The sequence below is a fragment of the Ceratotherium simum genome, chromosome 8 (assembly GCF_057802395.1).
Source record: "Ceratotherium simum simum isolate JZ-2026a chromosome 8, ASM5780239v1, whole genome shotgun sequence".
NCBI lineage: Eukaryota > Metazoa > Chordata > Mammalia > Perissodactyla > Rhinocerotidae > Ceratotherium > Ceratotherium simum.
The window spans coordinates 44,214,846-44,238,103 of NC_141907.1; the positions used below are offsets into that span (position 1 = coordinate 44,214,846).

At 42.1% G+C, this 23,258-nt stretch overlaps 1 protein-coding gene across 4 annotated transcripts in view; it reads left to right on the forward strand.

Moving 5' to 3' along the window:
- Positions 1 to 23,258, forward strand: part of CRACD (capping protein inhibiting regulator of actin dynamics) — a 255,166-nt gene that overhangs the window by 204,670 nt on the left and 27,238 nt on the right. For 3 of the 4 annotated variants that reach the window (XM_087434353.1, XM_087434354.1, XM_087434355.1), the window contains one exon: positions 18,999 to 19,134. The exons of the other annotated variant lie outside the window; for it this stretch is intronic. In XM_087434353.1, coding sequence (XP_087290479.1) covers positions 19,015 to 19,134 — 120 coding nt within the window. In that variant the 5' untranslated portion in view covers positions 18,999 to 19,014. The remainder of the gene's footprint in view (positions 1 to 18,998; positions 19,135 to 23,258) is intronic. 4 annotated transcript variants of the gene reach the window in all.

A 23,258-nucleotide genomic window follows, 5' to 3' on the forward strand; every position in this document is an offset into this window, starting at 1 on the left:
AAAATACCACTTATTGTATGATTCCATTTTTTTTTTTAATGAGGAAGATCAGCCCTGAGCTAACATCCAATGCCAATCCTCCTTTTTTTTTTTTTTTTTTGCTGAGGAAGACTGGCCCTGGGCTAACATCCATGTCCATCTTCCTCTACTTTATATGGGATGCCACCACAGCGTGGCATGACAAGTGGTGTGTGGGTGCGTGCCCAGGGTCCCAACCTGTGAACCCCAGGCCACCGAAGGGGAGCATGCACACTTAACTGCCTGCGCCACCGGGCTGGCCCCTGTATGATTCCATTTATATGAAATGTCCCAAATAGGCAAATCCATAGAGACAGAAAGATTAGTGGTTGCCAGGCATTGGATAGGGTAGGGGGGGTGGTGGTGACTGCTAATGGGTATGGGGTTTCTTTTTGGGGTGGTAAAAATGTTCTAAACTTAGGTAGTGGTGATAGTAGCCCAATTCTGTGAATATATTAAAAATCATTGAAATGTACCCTTTAAAAGGATGAATTTTATGGTATATGAATTATATCTCAATAAAGATGTTTTTTTAAAAAAAAGGAATGAATGTGGCATTGACGAGGTCATATCTGGCTGAGGTCATAAATTCATATTGGCAGGGGAGATTAGGGACTTAGTTTCCTCCTCTAAATCCCTAAAATAGGAGGTAGAAATTGGGGGTGGAGCAGAGAGGGATGATTTTGAAGTAGGACATCACTGCAGGCTAGCTTGGAAGGGTAAGCAGCTGTACCTGTTAGCTGGAGGGCGTTGAGCCACTGCATTGAGGGAAGCAGGTATCTTGATGGGGGAGAGAATATGGGGAAAGAGATACTGGTCATTTCTGAGACTGTCTATTTGAAATATATGCCTATGATTTTTAGAAAACATGGAGTTGTTCCTTTGGCCACGTGTGAATCTATGAGAAAGGCGATATTGTAGATGTCAAGGGAATGGGCACTGTCAGGAAAGAATGCCCCACCATTGTTACTGTGGCAAAACTGGAAGGGTCTACAGTATTACCCAGCATGCTGTTGGCACTGTTGTAAACAAACAAGTTAAGGGCAAGATTCTTGCCAAGAGAATTAGTGTATACATTGAGCATATTAAGCACTCTATGAGCCAAGATAGCTTCCTGAAACGTGTGAAGGAAAATGATCAGAAAAAGAAGGGGGGCCGGCCCCGTGGCTTAGCGGTTAAGTGCGCGCGCTCTGCTGCTGGCGGCCCGGGTTCGGATCCCAGGCGCGCACCGACGCACCGCTTCTCCAGCCATGCTGAGGCCGCGTCCCACATACAGAAACTGGAAGGATGTACAACTATGACATACAACTATCTACTGGGGCTTTGGGGGAAAAATAAATAAATAAATAAAATTATAAAAAAAAAAAAAGAAAAGGAAGTCAAAGAGAAAGGTACTTGGGTTCAACTGAAGTGCCAGCCTACTCCACCCCAAGAAGCACACTTTGTTAGAACTGATGGAAAGGAGCCTGAGCTGCTGGAATCCATTCCCTATGAATCCAGTTCCCTATGGTTGACCCCATGCACCCCCTCCCAAAAAAAGCTAATATAAATCCTGCTGTCCACTTATATGATACCCTTATCCATTAGTCACACACATATCCCCGTGTTAAAGGTTTAAGGTAATTTTTAGTCTTGATCCAATGCCTTCAGTTTACAAATGGGGAAACTGAGGCTCAAAGAGATCACAATGCTATTAGTGCTAGAGATGTGACTAGAATCCAGGTCAGCTAATTTTGCACATGGTAATCCTTTTGTCTGGAACTACTGTGTCCCCTATCTCCACCTCCTTCACCTCTCTAATTCCTCTTCATCCTTCATTTTTCTGCATAAATGTGCCTTCCTCTGGGGAGTAAGCTTTCTTTAACCCCCTCAGGGGGATCGGGCCCCCTTTCCATTGTTCTCACAACTTCCTTTACCTTTCCATAAGGGTAGGCCTGGATGGCTTGCCAGTCACTGTATTTCCAGCCTCTAGCCCTATGCCTGGCACATAGCAGGCATTCAGTAGTTATTCATTTAATGAATGGATACATGAATACAGCTCTTTTTACCAAACTGTCTCTTCCCACTCACTGTTCAAGACAATGTTTGTCTAATTCATCCTTCAGTTTCCCACCATGGTAAAGAGTATCACTGTCCCTCTAACCCCCTGGAAAAGGAAAATTACACAGTCAGTGTAATGAGACAGCGTGTCGCACAGTGAACTGACAGTGAAGGTCAGGCTCCCTGATGACCCGTGTGGGCCTTAGGTCACCTGGCCTTGCTGCTTTTCAGAAGACGAAGTCAGAAAAGACTTATTTCACTTGATCATTTATCCTCTACCCATAGGAACCTGGGATGTCCTAAAATCGAACAGAGACTAGTGAAGAGGTACAAAAACCATTAAATGAATGAAAATTAGGGACTAAGCAGGAGAATTAATGGAGCTGGACTGGATAAGCCTAGGGGGAGGAAGGTTGATGAATCCATTACGGCAGTTATTGGAGATACAATATGTAGGAGAGCAGCTGATCAGGAGCCAGGGTCCTCTTGCAAACGTAGCTGCTTTCACTGGTGAGCTGTGTGACCTTAACCAAACCAGCCCCTCCATCTGTTACATGGCTGTGCTATCTCCCAGGATTATGATGAGGACAGACAAGTATATGTGACATTACATTATCTGCTCTAAGATAGTACTTTACAAATGCAGGGTTATATTATTACTGAGATAAAGAGGAGGTTGATAATGAGTTTTTATTTCCAGAGCATAGACCAAGACTAAATTGATTCAGATGATGGCTAGAGAGGTTTATGAAAAGACCTTTATCCAAGAAGTAAAAGAGACAGCATGGAAGCCTGTGGAGTCCCTGCAGAGCTTCAGAGGCTGGTTAGATGATTGCTCGTCCAATCTAATGTAGACACAGGACCCAGCCTATGGGCTGGAGTAGATGATCTTTTGACTTCCAGTTCTAAGAGTCTGAGTTTTAAGATTCCAAACTTTCCTCTTCCTCTTTGACTTTTTTATGACGTATCCTGTTTCTGTTGTAATTATTAGGTAATTTGGTACTCTGTAGCCTATTGAGTATCATATGTTTTCATAGAATACCAAAGAAAGTCCAGGATGAGCCTTCAAGATACTACACAAAATATAATCTGACTCCTGTCTCTTCCAGCAACTCTAGTTTGTTTGATGAGGATGGTTAATTGCTCCTTAGCATTTCATTTGAATGAGACTCACGGATCTGTTTAGGAAGAAAACTGCTGATCAATGGCAATTGCCCCTGTTGTCATGGAAACAAGCTGCAATGGGACTATAATTATATTTCCTTATTCCTGAAGTGAATCCCTAATCATTGCTATGGTAATTACCCAATATCCACTGTCCCAAATTATATGATGCTTGTCCAAAAAAGACAAAGGATAAGGAAAGGAGTAGGAGGGCTGGCCTGAGACATGTTAACTGTGCAGCTGCAGAAAGCCTTCTCCTTTTTTGAGTAGGGAGACTTTCCCTCTGTAGGCTCATACTGCAAGGTTAGGTGATGTCAGTGGGTCTTATAATGTGCCCAGTGCTTAGAGTAGTGGCTAGAAGGCTGTATCAGGTAGGATGATTTCAGCTATAACAGAAAACACACCTGCTAGTATCTTCAACAGTAATGAAGTGTATTATCTGATGCGCTGGAAGTCTGGAGAACTTTCCCAGTTCCGAAGTCCATTAGTGAAGCAACCCAGCAGTATCATCAAGATCCAGTCTGGGGCCAGCCCCGGTGGCCTAGTGGTTAAGTTTGGCACAGTCTGCTTCAGTGGCCCAGGTTCAGTTCCTGGGCGTGGACCTATACCACTTGTCTGTCAGTGGCCATGCTGTGGCAGCGGCCCACATACAAAAAGGGGAAGATCGGCAACAGATGTTAACTTAGGGTGAATCTTCCTCAGCAAAAAAAAAAGAAAAAAGCCAGTCTGATTCCTTTTTTTCTCATCCTCAGGGAATAGGCTCTTCAGGGAGTAGGCTCTTGTCCTCAGGCTTGTCCCCTCATAGCCTCAATATGGCTGCCAAAGTTCCAGGTGTCACATGCAGATGACAAAGACCAGGGACAGAAAAAGGATCGTCCCTGTCTTGTGTCATGTTTTGTGAATGAGAAGAACTTTCCTAGAAACGCCTCCCCCAGCAGACTTTCACTAACTTTTTATTGTTCCTTTCACACCAGACCCTGCTGCAGATAGTAGTTCCAGACAACAAAACTTAAAATGGAGAGGGTTCTTCTTGACTCCTCCCTGCTTTCCTTAGCACTAAGTGCATAGTGGGTGAGGGATGGAATAGCATGACTACAGGGCTAACTTTGTTTTGCTTTCCTTTTCACCTTCTCTCTCTGAAGTAGAAGTGACCTTCTACAGCTCTGAGCTCCAGGCCACAGCCCATCATGTACCCTTTGTCTGATCTTTACCACTTCTGTAGATAAGTATGGGCAAAGGGCACTAGACCTGGGCTGGGGAATCCCAATAGCATGGGGTGTGGCCTCCTTTGCTCTTAGGCAGCAGCACATGCCACCAAGAAGGAAAGGCAGCCTCTTGGGGGAGAAGTAGAATCAAACACCAGAAAGCTGTTCAAATGAGTTGTCCATCCAAGTGAGCTAGGTTGGAAAGGGGAATCACAACACAGATCCAAAAGCATAGTGTGGTGGCTATTTTGGTAGTTTAGCTATTAGCATCCAGTTCCCCTTCTCAACACCACCCAAATTTCCTTTCAGGGAATCAACTTTGCCTCACTGTGTATACCTCTGATAGGACACAGTGCTTTCTTCCTATCACAGAAGCCAAAAGAGCCACTTCCTCTCCCACTGCAGCCTGGCATGAGCAAGTGACCAGCCTCACCAGTCAGTCTTTCTTGCCTAGGGCTTTGACTTGGCAGATGTGTCAAGGATGTGAGGGACACAACTATGAGAGCAGCCAGTAACCAGGCTCTTCCTCTTCCTGATGCCTAGACCCCAGAGCTCTCTTCATGTCTTTTTCCAAGCCTTGACTCTAGCTTCCTTTGTTCTTTGAGCTCTCACTATTCTAATAAATCTTGATTGAGTGAGACAAAGTTAGTTTCTGTTGCTTGCAACTAAGAACCATAACTGATATAGGATGAAACCAGGAGAACTCGGAGAAAGGGCAATTTAAAATGGAAGGCGGGGGGCGGGCCTGGTGGCGTAGTGGTTAAGTGCGCGTGCTCTGCTGCAGTGGCCTGGGGTTCGGATCCCGGGCGCACACCGATGCACCGCTTGTCAAGCTATGCTGTGGCGGTGTCCCATATAAAGTAGAGGAAGATGGGCATGGATGTTAGCCCAGGGCCAATCTTCCTCACACAAAAAAAATAAATAAGTAAAAAATAGAAAAAAAATAAAATAGAAGGTGGGAAGCAAAGCCTGGAGCAGTTTCCTGATTTGAGTTGAAAAGAAAGCCCGGAAGAAACCTTTAAAGATGTTGAACGTCCTCCTGGCTTGCCCACCTGTTGCTTTCTCAGAGCTTTCCACAATGGCCTCCTACATAGGCCTGCCCTCCCTGCAAAATACCCATGATCTGAAAATATTCCCCCTCCACCCATCAACGTGTTTGCCTCATGCTTTCCATTCCCTCAGTGACCTCTCCATAGGAGACCCATCTGATGAAACCAAGTACTCTAGACTATGAATCATTTACTCATCCGTTGAAAAAATTTACTCACCAATTTTATTGTATGAAGCACTGTGGGAGACACTAAGATAATAGATCTGATCCCTGCCCTCATGCAGCTCAGAGTACTGTGGTGGAGATAAGATGATACTATTATTATTAGAATCATGTCTGTGTAGCACTTCACAATATGCACAGCACTTTTATTTTCACTCTTTTTAAAGGTATGATTATAATAACCATATCATAAAACAGCAAGAGATACATGCATAGAGCTTTCCGAGGAAGATAAGATCCCTTTCTTCCAGGGAAGCAGGAAAAGCTGTGTGGAGTTGATAAGATTTGAGCTGGACCTTGAAGGATGGGTAGGACCTACACCGAGAGATTGGCATTGGGCACTCCATGTAGAGGAAAAGACTATGCAATGATAGAGCCCAGAGGGGCTATTCAGGGAATGAGTGGTTTGCCTTATAGGGTACTTGAAGTAGGGTAACATTTGATAATAATGGGTAACTCTTATATAAGTGCTTACACTATTCTAAGTGCTTTACACATCATAACTCATTTAATCCTAACAAAAGCTCCATGAGGTAGGTCCTATTATCATCCTCATTTACAGATAAAGAAACTGAGACGCCTAGAGGTTTGATGACTTGCCCAAGGCCACACAGCTGTTAAGTAGGAGAACTAGGTTTCAGAGGTATGCACACTGGCTCGAATCTGAGCCCGAAATCCCTACATTCCACGACCTCCATTCATAGAGCCAGTGTAGCTTAGAGCCCTATCGAGAAGAGCCTTAGATGCCAAGCAACCATTGCAGCTTCATCTGGTAGGATTTTGGCAAAAGGGAATCACTGGGGGTTTCTGAGCTGGCACATTAACTGCTTTAAGATTAACGTAGGGTTTGAGAGGAAGTGGAATTGGAGAGCACTTCAGTTGGAGATTATTTACAGATGTCAGTCCCATTACAATAGGCTGGAAGTAAAACCAGGGCAACAATGACAATTATACACTCACTGGCCCTTCAGCTGCCCTCAGCGGTTCTTCCACTTACTTCTGAGGTTTCCCACATGTGTCTTCTTATGTGTTCAAGAACAAATCCTCTGAGCCTCCACTGTCTGCTGGGTTGGGGGTGAGAGCATCTTGCCAGCAACTTTCTCTCCAGTGGTCCAGGAAAACAAAAATTCTCCATACTAAACTTGCAGTGCTTTTATAAGTCTAAAATGGTTTCGAAATAAAAAATAATACAAATAAAAGCTTCTCTTGAGCAAAGGTTAAAGAGTGTGAACTTTATACTGCTTTGGCATGGTTACTAGCATAAAATCCCATCTATATATTACCGCAGAGTAGGATAACCCATCCAGGCCTCAGCTGAGTTTTCTGAAATCTTTTACAACTTTAAGTGCAGAAACTAGCCCTTCAGAACAGCCCTGTAGTTTGGTCTGTGTGCTGTCAAAGTGTGCCCAAGGGTACTGTATTATTTATTGTTAAGTAGCCTTTTAGAGCTTCTAGGTAGAATTATGACAGTCAGCCACAAGCTGACTCTGGGTAAATGAAAGAAGGAGGGCGAACAGAGGAGAAGCAGCAGGGTCTTTTTCCTCCTGTCCTTTCAAACCCATAATCACGTAGATCAGAGGGCTTAAGTGTAATGAGATATGGGTAGAATAGGGCTCCCTAAGCTGCTCCTAGTTTATCTAAGTGCTAATAAACACACCTTTTATTAGAACTGACTCAACCTATTGGAAGCCTCTGGTCCTATTCATGGTGTTTAAACCTGCTGGGATGAGCAGGGTAGGGATGGAACCCTCGGGGCTCTTGTTTCTTGAGTCAGACACCAGGATCAGCTTTTCAAGTGTTGCACCTCAAAATTTCCCTTGATTTTAGACAAATGTCAAAGAATGCTCTCTTCCTGTTCTTCCTCCCTCTTCTCCTCATTTTTCTCCTCCTCCTGCCACTTCCCTCCTCTTCATCCTCTTCTTCATCCTCCTCCGCTTTGTCCTTCTCCTTTTTTTTTCTTCTTTCGTCCTGTAAAGTCTCTACTAATCTATATAGAGAGTGACTGTTCAGTTTGGGTAGAGGATATGGAAAGGATGTCAGATCTTTGGTATGAAATGACAACTCATGGCACACCTACTTACCCTTTCAGCCAGGTCTGCACATAGTTATGAGTCATAATGCTACCCCCATACTTTTCTAAAATCTTGATTGATACCAGTGTTCATAGCAGCTTATTCACAATAGTCGAAAGGTAAAAACAACTCAAATGTCCATCCACAGATGAATGGGTAAACAAAATGTGGTATATACATACAATGGAATATTATTCAGCCTTAAAACGGAAGGAAATTCTGACACATGCTGCAACATGGATGAACCTTGAAGACATTATGCTAAGGGAAATAAACCAGACACAAAAGGACATATATTATATGATTCCACTTAACAGGAAGTACATAGAATAGTCAAATTCATAGAGATAGAAAGGAGAATAATGGTTACCAGGGAAGAGTTGTTGAATGGGTATGGAGTTTCAGTTTGAGATGATAAAAAAGTTCTGGAGGTGGATGTTGGTGATAGTTGCATAACAATATGAATGTACTTAATGCCACTGAACTGTATATTTAAAAATGGTTAAAATGGTAAATTTTATGTTATGTATATTTTACCACAATAAAAAAACTCGGTCAATATTATGTAAATATGAAAAAAATTCATGGATGCTGGCATCCCATTTAGTGTTGACAGATTTGGTATTTAAGCAATAAAACTGGTTCACCTTTTGTATAAGACTTGCGGTGTGGGTGAACTGAGGCTCTCTTAATGTTACCATCTTATTATGGTCCAGCAGCTGTTGTTCACATAGCATCTTTGTTCCCAAAGAAATCCAGACATTTACCAAAGCTGTGTTAAAATGGAAAACTGTCAGTTGTGAGTCAGGAGCCTGAGCTCTTCAAGTCTCTCTCTTCACCTTCCTGGACCTCGGCTGTGTCCATAAGGATTGGTGGACTCCCTGATCGCAGAGGGCCCACAGAGTCAGCAGTGACTGTTGGCTGTGTGAGGACTGCCATCTGTCATAGCTGATGCTGCTCTGGATTAGCAGCTGCCCGTTTTGCTGCTAGTTTCCTTGTAGAGACCCACTAGAGGTCCACATCTGTGGAGCAGCAATCCGGGCCTCCCAGCACCGTCGTGGAGGAGTGTGGGCAGGCAGAATTGAGTGCAGGCTTGAAATGGGTCCAGGAGCTCAGGATTTGCAGTACTATGCATTGATTTCTGCGTTGTTTTTAAGGATTCCTGAATGTGAAAGGACAGATGATGTTACCTATTAAGGTCTTTTGCACTAAAGCTTTCCCTTAACCTGGATCTGACCTCATTTATAAAATAATATAGCACAGAGCCTGAGGGATGGTAGTAACAAAGACATAGGAGAGAGGGGAGTTGAGTGGGAAACACTGATGGGTTTGGTTTTATTCGTGTTGTTTGTAGAGACAATGGGATAGCCAAGTGGCAGAGTCCACTATGTAGCTGGAGGCATGTGAGGAGAAGAGAGGGTGGTATTGAAGTCAGATAGACAGTTATTAAAAGTGACTGTTAACGCCAGAAGAGTAGCCTCAGGCTGTTCTACCATCTAGTCTTTGCAAAGACAACCACAAGAGTCAGTGACGAGTTGAAGGGAAAGACCAAAAACCTAGTCTCTTTGGGCTGATTAGAAGCCTCTGATTAGATGTTTGAAATCCGAACCTCTGTGCCAATAACAATAACATCAGTGACAACAACAACAGAGCCAGGACAGAAATATGGAAATGAGAGTTCTAACGTCTCAGCCGTGCTCCTTTCTGTCCATAGGGCCCCAGGAGCTTCTGCTTGGACCTCCAAGTCCAAAGGGACCATTTTTCTGGCTTCTATAAGTCATGGCTGTGATTCTTCTCTGAGCTTATGAAAACTGTTCCTCAGAGCCCAGTGCTGTTATCAATTTCCCGAGTGGGCCTCTTCCTCTGCGTCAAGAGTTTGCTTTTACCACATATGCTTTGCATTCGACTGCAGATCTTGCTTAAATTAAAATGACTGTTAAATGACTGTATTGCCAGTCCTCGAGTTAGAAGTTAAAAATCTGGGAGATTTTACAGGTCTTTTTATGTTTCTTCTCATGATCAAGAGGCCGCTCTGTGTTCTCGGCATCAGAGAGAAGGTTCCCACACAGCAAGTCCCATTTCTTCCATTTGAGCAGATAGGGTCTGAGGGAAAGTTGCAGCATTGAGGCTCACAGGCCCTTGCCTCTTGGCTCACTCATAATAAAGGAAGGGGGAGGATTGGCCACCTTCACAATCAATTGTGCAAGATCTTTAAATGTCAAGAATAAAAAAGTCCAGATGAACTTCTGCTAAGGTACAATTTGTGGTAAATTGCCCCTCCACCTCCCAATCATGCGATTCGTAGTTCCCAGCTGGTTAAGGACAATGATTCCACCAAGCTCTTTGTTCATGAGAACAGAGTTTCAAGCTGAGATCTCCACACGTGGGCTGGGCTATTCAGTTTCAATGGCAGCCCTGCCTCAAACTCTGGAACTCTGGGCATCGTTTTTACCCACCCTTTGTTTCAGCTTCCCCTCCAGAGAAAAGGAAATAATTAATGTTGTAGAGTTGTTTGGAGCCAGAACTGGTAACTATGATTACCGAAGGTTTAAAATTACACAAATTGACAAGGATTTAATGTTAATTTGCATTATGCAAACTGAATTATTTGGAAGAGAGTGTTCATTCATGTAACTAATAAACCAATTACCCTTATTCTCCACTGTTTCTTGTCAGAGCTTTAAAATGGGACAAAAACCAGATATAAGAAGAAAAAGATACCAATGTTTTTGGTCCTCTTAAGAGCAAGAGCCATGTCAACAAGTAGGTTCTGACATGTGTATAAACTTAATAAATATCAAAAAGTTGTCTAATTACTTCCATTTGTGGCTGTGATGAAGTAGCTTGCATCAAATCAGTGCTCACACCAAGAATAACTGGAAATACAGATAGAATATTAAAACAAAGACATCTGTTTGAAGGCACCAGATTGCTGCTGAGGCACCAGACTTGAGCAATGAGATCTTGGAGAGAAGGGAAGCCCATTGAGTTAAGCCCAGCTTTTTGCATATTGATTCTTTCTTGTGGGCATGGTTAACTCTTGATACAGCTCAAGAGATCAAAAAGGCTGAGGGTGGCTGCTAAGGGGAGGAGAAGGCAGCAGAGCTGTAGGCAATTTCATGGAGCCAAGAACACAACTAGAAACTAGAGTTTGAGGCTGCCAAGACAGCCAGGTCTTGAGGGATTAAAATCCCCAAGAAAAGAGAAGCCCAGAAGAATGAATCTAAATCTAGGCAACAATTTTCCTTTTGAGGCCTTGGTTGATAAAGCTGCACAGGGATAGAGGCTGAAAAGCAGGGCGGAGATTTTGGCAATCTGTGATGCTGTAAAGACGAAAATTGAGCTTTGGGGGCTACCAAGAAGGGGGATCTTAGAAAATAACCCAGGTTCTCAGTTGAGACTTGAGGAGGCCTATTCCCTAGAAGTGGAGACAAAGCAGAAGTAGCCTTTGTCTGAGCCTTATGAAGATTGCTAACCAGTCATGAGTCAGCTCGGTCCCTGATTGAATTGAAGTGATCTGCTCCTTTGCTGATTGCTAGAGGAGCAGGCAAATCCTCTCTGGAAGGCGAGAACCCAGTCTCTACAGTTTTTCATGCATTATATGTAGAATTCAGTAAAAAAATTACCAGGCAGTTGACAAACAGACTATGAAGAAAACAAGATAATAGAAATAGACCCAAAGGGACTGAGATATTGGAGTTTGAGACAGAGACTTTTAAATAATTATGATTAATATATTCAACAAAACAGTTGACAAGATGGAGAATTTCACCAAAGAATTGGAATCTATTAAAAAGAATCAAATGGAAATTCTAAATCTGAAAAATGCTACTGAAATTAAGAACTAAAGAGAGAGTTTTTCTTTCTTTCTTTCTTTCTTTTTTTTTGGTGAGGAAGATTGACCCTGAGCTAACATCTGTTGCCAATCCTCCTCTTTTTGCTGAGGAAGATTGGCCCTGGGATAACATCCGTGCCCATCTTCCTCTACTTTATATGTGAGATGCCTGCCACAGCATGGCTTGATAAGCAGTTCATAGGTCTGCACCCAGGATGCGAACCTGCGAACCCTGGGCCACTGAAGTGGAGTATGTGAACTTAACCACTACACCACTGGGCCGGCCTCTGAAGAGATAGTTTTAATAGCAGATTGGACACAACTATAGAGAGGATTAATAGTCTAAAAGCTAGGGCCGGCTCCGTGGCTTAGCGGTTAAGTGCGTGCGCTCTGATGCTGGCGGCCCGGGTTCGGATCCCGGGAGCGCCCCGAGGCACCACTTCTCCGTGCAACGCGAGGCCGAGTCCCACGTACAGCAACTAGAAGGATGTGAACCTATGACATGCAACTATCTACTGGGGCTTTGGGGGGAAAAAACTGAATAAATAAAATCTTAAAAAAAAAAAAAAAAAAAAAAAGCTAGATGAGTAGAAAAATCCAGACTGAATGGTATTGAGTAAAAAAGAATGACCAATATGGAAAACAACATAAAGACCTATGGCTGGGGCCGGCCCGGTGGCGTAGTGGTTAAGTGCGTGCGCTCCGCTGCTGGCGGCCTGGGTTTGGATCCTGGGTGCGCACTGATGCACCACTTGTCAGGCCATCCTGTGGCGGCGTCCCATATAAAGCGGAGGAAGATGGGCACAGATGTCAGCCCAGGGCCAGTCTTCCTCAGCAAAAAGAGGAGGATTGGCAGATGTTAGCACAAGGCTGATCTTCCTCACACACACACACACACACACACACACACACAAAAAGACCTATGACTCATGGTGAAAAGGTCTAACGTTGGAAAATTAGAGGGAGAATAGAGGAAAAATGGGGCAGAAGCAATATTTGAAGAGAAAATGGCTGAGAATTTTCCAAAACTGATGAAAGACACCAAGCCACAGGTTTAAGAAGTATTATTACTCTAAGCTGAATAAATTAGAAGAAATTCACACCTAGCTACAACAGAATAAAACTGCTAAAAACCAAACATAACAAGAAAAATCTTAAAATCAACTGTAAATAAAAGGCAGACTGCCTGTCTTTTCAAAGAATCAGTAACATAAGCGTATTTACAAAAATTCTATAGCTAACATCATAACTTAATAGCAAAATATTGAATGCTTTCTTGCTCAGTTTGGGAACATGGCAAAGTCCACCATCCCTGCTTCTGTTCAAATTTGTCTGAAGATCCTAGCTAACACAGTAGGCCTCCTCCCCAAAAAAGTAACACTGAAGATGAAGAGATAAAACTGTCTTTTGTCACAGGCAACCTGACAGTATACATAGAAAATCCAAAAGGATCAAAAGAATCAACAGTCATATTGTTATAGTTAATAAATAAATTTAGCTAATCCTAGTTATAATATACAAAAATCAATTGTATTTTAATATTTATTTTTATTCAACATAGTATTGGAAGTCCTAGCCAGAGCAATTAGGCAAGAAAAAGAAATAAAAGGCATCCAAACTGGAAAGGAAGAAGTAAAACGGTCACTATTTGCAGATGACATGATGTTATATAGAGAAAACCATAAAGACTCCACCAAAAAACTGTTAGAACTAATACACGAATTTGGTAATGTTGCAGGATACAAAATCAATACACAGAAATGTATTGCGTTTCTATACACTAATAGTGAACTATCAGAAAGAGAAATTAAGAAAATAATCCCATTTACAATTGCATCAAAAAGAATAAAATACCTAGGAATGAATTCATCCAAGGAGGAGGAAGACCTGTATACTGAAAAGTACAAGACAGTAAGGAAAGAAATTGAAGAAGATGCAATTAAATGGAAAGATGTTCTGTGCTTATGCATTGGAGAATTAATATTGTTAAAATATCTGTACTACCCAGAGCAATCTACAGATTCAATGCAATCCTTATCAAAAGTCCAATGGCATTTTTCACAGAAATAGAACAAACAATCCTAAAATTTGTTTAGAACCACAAAAGACCTCGAATAGCCAAAGCAATCTTGAAAAAGAAGAACAAAGCTGGAGGCATCACATTCCCTGATTTCAAACTGTATTACAAAGCTATAGGAAATAAAACAGTATGATATTGGCATAAAAACAGACACATAGATCAATGGAACAGAATAGAGAGGCTAGAAATAAACCTACATATATATGGTCAATTAATTTACAACAAAAGAGCCAAGAATAGTCAGTGGGGAAAGGACAGTCTCTTCAATAAATGTTGTTGGGAAGACTGGACAGCCACATGCAAAAGAATGAAACTGGACCACTGTCTTACACCATACACAAAAATTAACTCAAAATGGACTAAAGACTTGAACGTAAGACCTGAAACCATAAAACTCCTAGAAGAAAACATACGCAGTAAGTTCCTTGACATTGGTCTTGTCAATGATTTTTTGAATCTGACACCAAAAGTAAAAGCAACAAAAGCAAAAATTAACAAGTGGGACTACATCAAACTGAAAAGCTTCTGCACAGCAAAGGAAACCATCAAAAAAATAAAAAGGCAGCCTACTGAATGGAAGAAAATATTTGCAAATCATATATCTGATTAGGGGCTAATATCCAAAATCTATAAAGAACTCATACAACTCACTAGCTGAAAAACAATCCGATTGAAAAATAGACAGAGGGTCTGAATAGACGTTTTTAAAAAGAAGAGACACAGATGGCCAGCAGGTGCATGAAAAGATGCTCTACATCACTAATCATCAGGGAAATGCAAATCAAAACCACAATGAGATATCACCTCACACCTGTTAGAGTGGCTATTATCAAAAAGACAAGAAATAATAGGTGTTGGTGAGGATGTGGAGAAAAGGGAACCCTTGTACACTGTTGGTGGGGATGTAAATTGGTGCAGCCACTATGGAAAACAGTATGGAGGTTCCTCAAAGAATTAAAAATAGAACTACCATATGATCCAGCAATTCCACTTCTAGGTTATTTAGCCAAAGGAAATGAAAACACTAACTCGAAAAGATGTATGCACCCCCATGTTCATTGCAGCACTATTTACAATAACCAAGATATGGAAACAACCAAAGTGTCCATCAGTGGATGAATGGACAAAGAAAATGTGGTATATATATCCAATGGAATATTATTCAGCCGTAAAAAAGAATGAAATCTTGCCATTTGCAGCAACATGGATGGACCTCGAGGGCATTCTGCTAAGTAAAATAAGTCAGACAGAGAAAGACAAATACCATTTGATCTCTCTTATATATAGAATCTAAAGAAAATCCAAAAAGCAAAAACCAAAACCTGGGGCTGGCCCAGTGGCATAGTGGTTAAGTGCGCGCCCTCCGCCGCGGCTTCCCAGGGTTTGGATCCTGGGTGCACCGACGCACCGCTTGTCAAGCCATGCCGTGGCGGCGTCCCATATAAAGTGGAGGAAGACGGGCACGGGTGTTAGCCCAGGGCCAGTCTTCCTCAGCAAAAAAAGTGGAGGATTGGTGACAGATGTTAGCTCAGGGCTGGTCTTCCTCACAAAAAAAAAAAAACCAAAAACCAAGTTCACAGAGAACGGATTGATGGTTGCCAGAGGCGGGAGTGTGTGGGGTGGGAGAAATGGGTAAGGGGATCAAAAGGTTAAATAAATAAATGACTAAATGAAGAATAATGGGGAAATCCAATAGATTTAGGTACCAATAGTTATTAGGAACATGCAGTTGATTTATTATTTGAATAGTAGTGAGACTAAAGCATTTTGTAAGAAGCTTTGCTCTAAAAACTATTCACTAGTCGTTTGAAAGAAGAAGGTATTAAAATTCACCAAAATTGGGCCAGCCCCGTGGCTTAACAGTTAAGTGCGTGCGCTCCGCTACTGGCGGCCCAGGTTCGGATCCCGGGCGCGCACCGACGCACCGCTTCTCCAGCCATGCTGAGGCCACATCCCACATACAGCAACTAGAAGGATGTGCAGCTATGACATACAACTATCTACTGGGACTTTGGGGGGAAAATAAATAAATAAATAAAATAAAATAATAAAAAAAATAAAATAAAATTCACCAAATAAAGGCTTGTTACACATTTATTTTAAAACTTATTTTACTTGGTCATTGCTATTTTACTTGGTCATTGCTATGAAAGATCAAATTAACTGTAGTCAAGAAATGCATTCTAATAAGACAAAATGGAATTGCACGCTCCTATTGCCATGTTTAATTTGTAGTTAAAAAAAAAGCTGGTGATAAAATAAATGCTTTTGTAGAATAAGTGGGTGTGAGTGTTACATTGCAGCTCACTGAGCCGTTGCGCCTTGTAAAGTATATGATAGAGCTGGGATTCCCAACCTCTACTGTTGGGGAAAATACCATTTCTTTGGAAATCCAAGAAAAAGCAATTGTATTTTAGTATTCCACCAATAAACAATTAGAAAATAAAAATTTTAACCTATGCCATTTACAGTAGATTCAGAAACATCAAATATATAGGAATAAATCCATCAAAATATGTATAAGACCTTTACACACAAAACTACAAAACATTATTAAGAGAAAATAAAGAGGGTCTAAATAAATGAAAGGTTATCCGATGTTCATGGAGTAAAAGACTGAATATTGTAAAGAGGTCAGTTATCTCAAATTTATCTGTAGATGCAATGCCATCACGAAAGTACTCCTAGAAGTATGTTGAAGTGTGTGTGTGTAAATTTATGTAGAAATGCAAAGAGGCAAGAATAGCCATCTTGGGGGGAAAAAAAGCCTGAAAACTTAAACTACTAGATATCAAGACTCATTAACAAGTTACAGTAATTAAGACAGTGTGGGATTATTGCTGTAAAAACAGACGAGTAGACCAATGTCACAGAGGCCAGAAACAGATTCACGTATATACAGTCACTTAATTTATGGCAAGTCACTCACTGTCTTCAAGCCTTCGTTTCCTCATCTATAAATAGGCTTAATAATAGTGTTTACCACATAAGGTTTAAATATTGTATACAAAAGGATTTAGATATTATATTAAGGAGGTTAGCACATATGCACGGTACATAGTAACTACCCAATAAAATTTAGCTAGTGTTAATATTATGCCTGTAACCACCACTATTATTATAATTATTACTATTCCTTTTCTCTGTTTTTCAGTATGGTCATCTGGAAGTGGGGAATGGGTGGACATTAAATCCTAGTTGGCAACTACAGGAACATTTGGGGCAACACAGAGGAGCAGGAGAGTGTCAGTTCTCAGCCTACGTGGAAAGAAGAATGGGACCAGGGAGATGAGCTTCCTGATTCAGTGCAGATTGACTTAGAAACTGGAGTGGAGCTTGGCCTAGCACTAGCGTATCGTGGTCACACAACTGTGAGACGTTAGTAAACAGTTATTAAGCGTCTAAAATGGACTTGTGCATAAATGTGTTTGTAAGGATGTTTGAGAGCCTGTGTATGTATATAAGCCATTAGTAAAAATACTGTGTAAAATGAAGTCAGTTACCAGAGAGGTCCCATCTGAATCATAGCCACGGATCTGAGAGAGAAGTTTAGACAGAATAGTAAAAGGTTTGATTCCATAGCTTTGAATGAAAAGTTTATTTCATAGCATTTTTAGGTGAACCTGGAAGTTCATTTTGTAACATAGGTCACAAAGTCTCTGCGATCAGGGAGATAATGATATGTTTAATTTCCTTCATATTCATATCCTAAACAGTGCCTCATAGTTCATAAAGTGGGCTGCTGCTACGCGGTGTCTTGTGTTATTTAGCTGAAGGCTTCCCCATTATTCTAGCTATTTGGAATCTTCAGCCCTCCCATGTTCCAGCCTACATGGCATCTGCATCCTGGCTTCCCCTCCCACACACCCAGCCATACCCTGTTTCACTCATGGGAGGGAATACTCTAAGACCTTCCACCACTTTAAAACACTTCAGCAGGCTGGCATGGGCTTGTCTTTACCAGATCCAAATTCAGTTTCTCACTCTGCTACTTCTAGTTGGATGACTTTAGATCAGGTTATTTATCCCCTGAGTTTCATCTGCAACAAAGTGCTGGTGATGAGATAATGAAAGTAAAACTCTCAGCACAGTGTTTTCATCAAAGTAAGGGTCGGTGGTGATTATTATTATTGCCGAAGATCACACAGCCAGGAGGCTCACGCCCAAGTCTTTTGTTTCTGAGTCTCATATGCTTTTTTACCATGCTGCCTGTAATTTGGCAAATTAGATGATATAATTTGGTACTCAGTCTTCCCAACTAGGTCTAGACTTGGTCGGGACCCTGCCCACGGCATTTCTGTAATTCAGTTCAGAGGCACCAGCTGCAGGCGCCTTTCTCCCAGTGCTGACTCCTCTCGTGTGCACTTGGTCACTGATAAAACCTCCAGGTGGGGCCTCTTTCTGGGGAGGGGAGAGAGAATGGGTACTCTCTCCCTTGTGGTCTGCCTGTGTGCCTGCCATCATGGACATGTGCCTGCCTTGCCTGATGGAGAGGGTATGATTCTGCCTGCCCCTGTGAGCAGCCTCCATGTGTATTCCTTCCCCAGGGATAAGTCAGTTCCCAAGATCAAGTAAGAACAGTTGGCTTCTGCTGCTTCCCCTTCCTGCAGTTCACCCTGCCTGTGCCGCACAGTCAGGTAGAAGTTCCAACTTCCTTGAGGTCCAACCTTTCAACTGAAAAGTGTTTATTTTTTAGGTGCCTGCCACCTATAAGCTGTTCAGTGTGCATGAAGCCCATCAGAATCGCCCTAACACACATTTCTCTCCCCTTTCTCTGAATTCCTAAACAGTCTCGCCCAAGAGACTCTTTATTTCTTTGGTCCCTGTCAGCAGTCCTCGACAAGTCTTCGTTTTAGATGTATTTATTTTCTTCCAACTTGATTGTAATCTGAAAGAAAGAAACTCTTGCCTCTTACTTCTGGATCTGCCTGTTACTTAAAAAGTGCCAGTTGAGGAGACTGACTGGGGTAAAACTGATAGTGACAGCTCATCAGGAGAAAGGCTCCTCCAGTGAAAATTTCTGCCGTGCCTTCTGTCCTGGGTCCTCTACAAATAATTAAGTACCTTTGTCCTCTCAGTGAGTGGCTCTGAAACATTGTTGTGTTGGAGACATTCTCCCTTACTCCTTATTCCCTTTCATGACCCAGCTCCTTGGCTGACCCCTAGCAGAAAAGGATACAATGCTGGAAGTGCTTTCTGAGTGAGACAGGGGATGTGGGTGGAGTCCCCTGAATCAGGAGGAACGAGAAACTGAATTGCCAAAAGAAATTTTATCATCCTAATAAAATGAAGCACATGGTTTGCATTCCAGGTCCTTCAACTATTCTATGGGAACCCGGGCATTTTCCCATGACAGTATTTTTATCCCTGATGGGGGAGCGGAAAGTGAGCAGACAGTTCAAGCAATGTCACAGGACAACATCCTGGGCAAAGTCAAAACTCTTCAGGTAAGACAGCTTGAGACGGGAAGGTCAGAGTCAGAGGAGTGGGCCCGGCTGTGGAGGGAAGTGGGAAAATCCCTAGCTTGGCCTTGAGTAACAGATTGGGAGGTCCAGGAGTAGCTCCTGGTGAGAATTTTTGCTTTCTCAAACCTGACTCAGTTGTCTGGAAGCGTTCTGTCCACCTGTGAGAGGTACACTGCTGTCATTGTACCCACCTGCATGTATCCCTTCTCCTCTTCTCTCAAATTGTTTGCTCGTTTTTAACTGGACATCACGAGAGCATGTCCCCAAGAGAAGCTGCAGGACTGGGATGGGAGGAAAGCGTTCCTAACATGAATTGTGGGCCATAATCCCTGAGCACAGGGTTGACTGTCAGCTGAGGGTGTGCACAGCGAGCATTCCCTTTCCAGGGCTCCATACTTGGACAGTGAGTGGTGAAACTCTTTATTATTCTGCTGTGTTTGTAAATCTCCCTCCCCTGAGCCACCCTGTCTCAGAGGAAGGCCAGGAAGCTCTTAAACCTCACTCCTATTCATGCCGCCGAGTTGGGCACTTTTCCTGTATAAAATTGACTCAGGTGGTAACTCCTTAATAATGAAAATATAATAAAGTAATCCTTCACTAAATGTGATTGAAATAATGGGGAATCCAGGAAAAGCAAGGGGAACAAAGACACCTGGGACCTCGTCGTGTAGGTTTGCCCAGTTGCTTGGTAGAATTCACTCATCTGACAGAAGTGCCTAAGAAGCACTTCTCTCTCCCAAGATGGGAGAGCTTGGAGGTGATCCAAATTATGAACAGGGAACTCTGGTTTGCTGGTTTCCATCTGTGTGCAAGTCTACAACAATGAATGAATGAATGAATGAATGAACAAACAAGCAAAAAATAAAGGAACAGCTGGCTTGAGTAGCTACTGACACGATGAAGCATTGGACTCAAAGAAAATTTTCTATTTTCTTGAAATGTTCTTGTTTCTACTCAACATTAGCTATGTATCTTGTGATCTGTGTTTGGTTACATATTCCACACACACTCAGCTGAAGATAGCATATGGCAAGTGGGGAAATAGCCCACATCCTGGAACCACACCCAAACTTGCCTAGATCTTTATACCTACTGCCATCACTGCCCCAGGCCAGGGTTCTGCCCTCAGAGCTTACCTAGGCACTTCCTTCAAATTCCAGCATTTCCTAACCAGGTTCCATTCTTGGTTCTTGCTGGCTGTGCTGTTACATGTTTTATAGACTCAGAAGAAAAAGCTGTCACTTCTCATAGGTTGGAGAGGAGGGAAGAGTGGTGATGGCCCAAGAAAACCTTGACTTCCCTCCTCCTTACTTTTCCTTCTTGAAGTCTTTTGATTCCTGGACTATTATTTCTAAGAAGTTCTGAACCCCTGGCTCATAATATCCCCTTTCTAAGAGGAGTGACTTTCAGATTTCATTCCACGAACAGCTGTATTTTATGAGGGCTTTTGAGGAGTTCTTTAAAAATTAGATAATAATCCTCTGTGACATCACACCACATGCCACTGCCACTCCAAGAAGTGAATTTGGAGTTGTAAAAAAAACATAATTCTGCAGTATTGAAAATATAGAAACTCAATAAAAATATGTGAGTACCTGTTGTTCCTATTAACGCTATAAGGCACGAGTTTAAAGAATCTGATCTCATAATTAATAAAATGTAAAACAACCAACTTCCCTGAAGCAACAGTTCTATTAACAGGAAGAGAAGTGTGAGTAAAGCAGAATAACTGTCTAATTTGAGTGCTCTCCTTTGGACAATATCTTCTCTGCCTAATTTTGCTTCTGCTGCATGGATTCACAAGCTTCCTTACAGCTCTGTAGTTATATTTAAAAATATAATAGGCTTTGCTTTTTGAGGAGGGAGATGGGGACCATTACCATAGAAAATGTGATTTTTGGAGTGACTTCAGATATAACCGTATCACCCCCAAAAGACTGTGTTTTATTTTTCAGTCGACTAAGCAGTGTGTTCCTGGTAAGTCGTAGACACAGTAGTTAACTTTATTAACTTGCATGAATGCTTTGCATTTTTCCATGACAACGTGATGCTGGTGTTGACGCTTAGTAAGCAGCATAAAAGACCGCCCCCTCGTAGACGTGAGCATGGAATGAGGGTGTTCAGTTACCTCAGAGGCATGTATGTTTTTTGTCTGAAATTGTCTTTGTGTATGTGTGTATGTTTATTAAAAAAAGAGAGAGAGAAGTAATGGATAACACCTATTTGACAATGAATGTCCTGGCAAGCTGATTCGCCACTATTATCCAGACATTCTTTTGAAATGAGATTTCTACTGGAATGCCATTTAAAAAAAAAAAAAAAATAGCTGTTTTTCTTTGGCTTAAAGAACTTCCCAGCCCTTGGAAACCCACAGAACCGCGCCTGTAATGCTGCATTTGGAAAGGTTGCCCTCTAGTGTCCACACGTGGTCATCTCAGCTAGAACTGTTGTGTGTTGCACCTGTGGCCTTTAGTCTCTCCTGAGTACAGAATGACTGAATATAGCATAAATCAACCTACACTTTTCTGAATAAAGTGAATCTACCACCTGCCAAAATTTCTGTGGCAAATGAATGAAACTTTAAAAGAAAAATTATGTTTTTTGTGAGTATAAAAATAATACATGTGCATAGTGACAACAAATTTTAATATACAGGAAAGTTATAGGGACAAAAACAACAATGATGTCCTTTTTGAGGACTCTGTACATAACAGTCAGATGCATGGCCAGTGGGTGAAATAAAAAGCCTGGACTAGGCCTCTGCCACCACCTGGCTGTCTGGCCTCCGGTGCAAGTCATTTAGCCTCTCTGATCCTCAGTTTCCCCATCTGAAAAATAAGGGATGCATGTGATGGATGATCTGAAGGGCCCCTCCAGTTCTTAACATCTGCCATCTATACGAAATCACTGTTCACCTGCTAGAACACGGAGTAGCTTTGTAAGCTTCACACTTCCTTGCGTTTGGGCAGCAGTGACCTTGATGTTCCCTATGGCTGCGCAAAGCATAGATCAGGGAGAGTGCCTGTTTATTTGAGATCAGACCAGGCTGTGAAGTGTGTACCAACCGAGGATAAAACTCAGGAGGATCACAGTCTAAGCGGGCAGGTGATTTTTAGAATTATACCACACCTTTGTCAGGAAATGCTTAGTCTATTAGTCCTCAGACTATTTAGCTCAGGAGGGAAAACCTCCATCCTCAGTAGCTGCTATCTCCTGCTGAGATGGATTTCACTTAAAAATGCCCAACTCATATGTTTGAGGATTTTGACACCTCATGCAGCTGTCAAGGACACAAAGAATAAACACCTGCTCTTAGCCACTTCTTCGTAGAGCAGATGTCTTTAAATCTGTACGTTTTTTCTTTAGCTTTTTAAAAAAATTCCTTTTAACTATGAGAGTATCTTCAGTTCACTCAAGAAGGCAGCAACTTTCTTTTTCCTCTGCTTTGTTCTTAGAGATGTGGTCTGAAGAATGGCTTTGAAAAATCTGGGGGAATCTAAGCCCTGGCAGTGTGAGAGCTGCAGAATATGATGTGCTTGGAATTTCCACACCGTAGGCAAAAGCCTCATAAATATGGATGTGCATTCCTATAACATCATTCTCCAGCATTCCATATTACAACAAAATGGCCCAATTTGAATGAATAAAATATAGTCCCTTTTAGCTCACATTCCAGTCTCAACAGTAACTCCATTCACAGCCACAAGCAACACGGACTCTCAGTATAGGCACGACGTTCCACTCTCCCCTCTGGTTATAATCGCAGGATGTATAAAGAGCCTGTGGGTATTTAAAAGAAAAAAAAAAAAAAGATGGAGGGAGTGGAAGTAGTTTATTTCTCTGAAAACTTAAGGGCAGGCTCGTCTTAACAGTCTGGTTCGCAGTGATTGCTTCTATTAGAGTTCCTCTCCTGACAATGCCTGAATAGTGGGCAGAATTGCCAAAAAGCCACGTTTATCCTTGTCATCAGTTCACATGACACCTGAGATTGCCAAATAGGTTTTAACAGTCACCTTTTCATTGTCAATAAATCGCACACAGTGTCACAACAGTCCAGTCTTCCTGAGTCAGGGGAGGAAGCATTTGGAGCAGGAACCGCAGGGGAG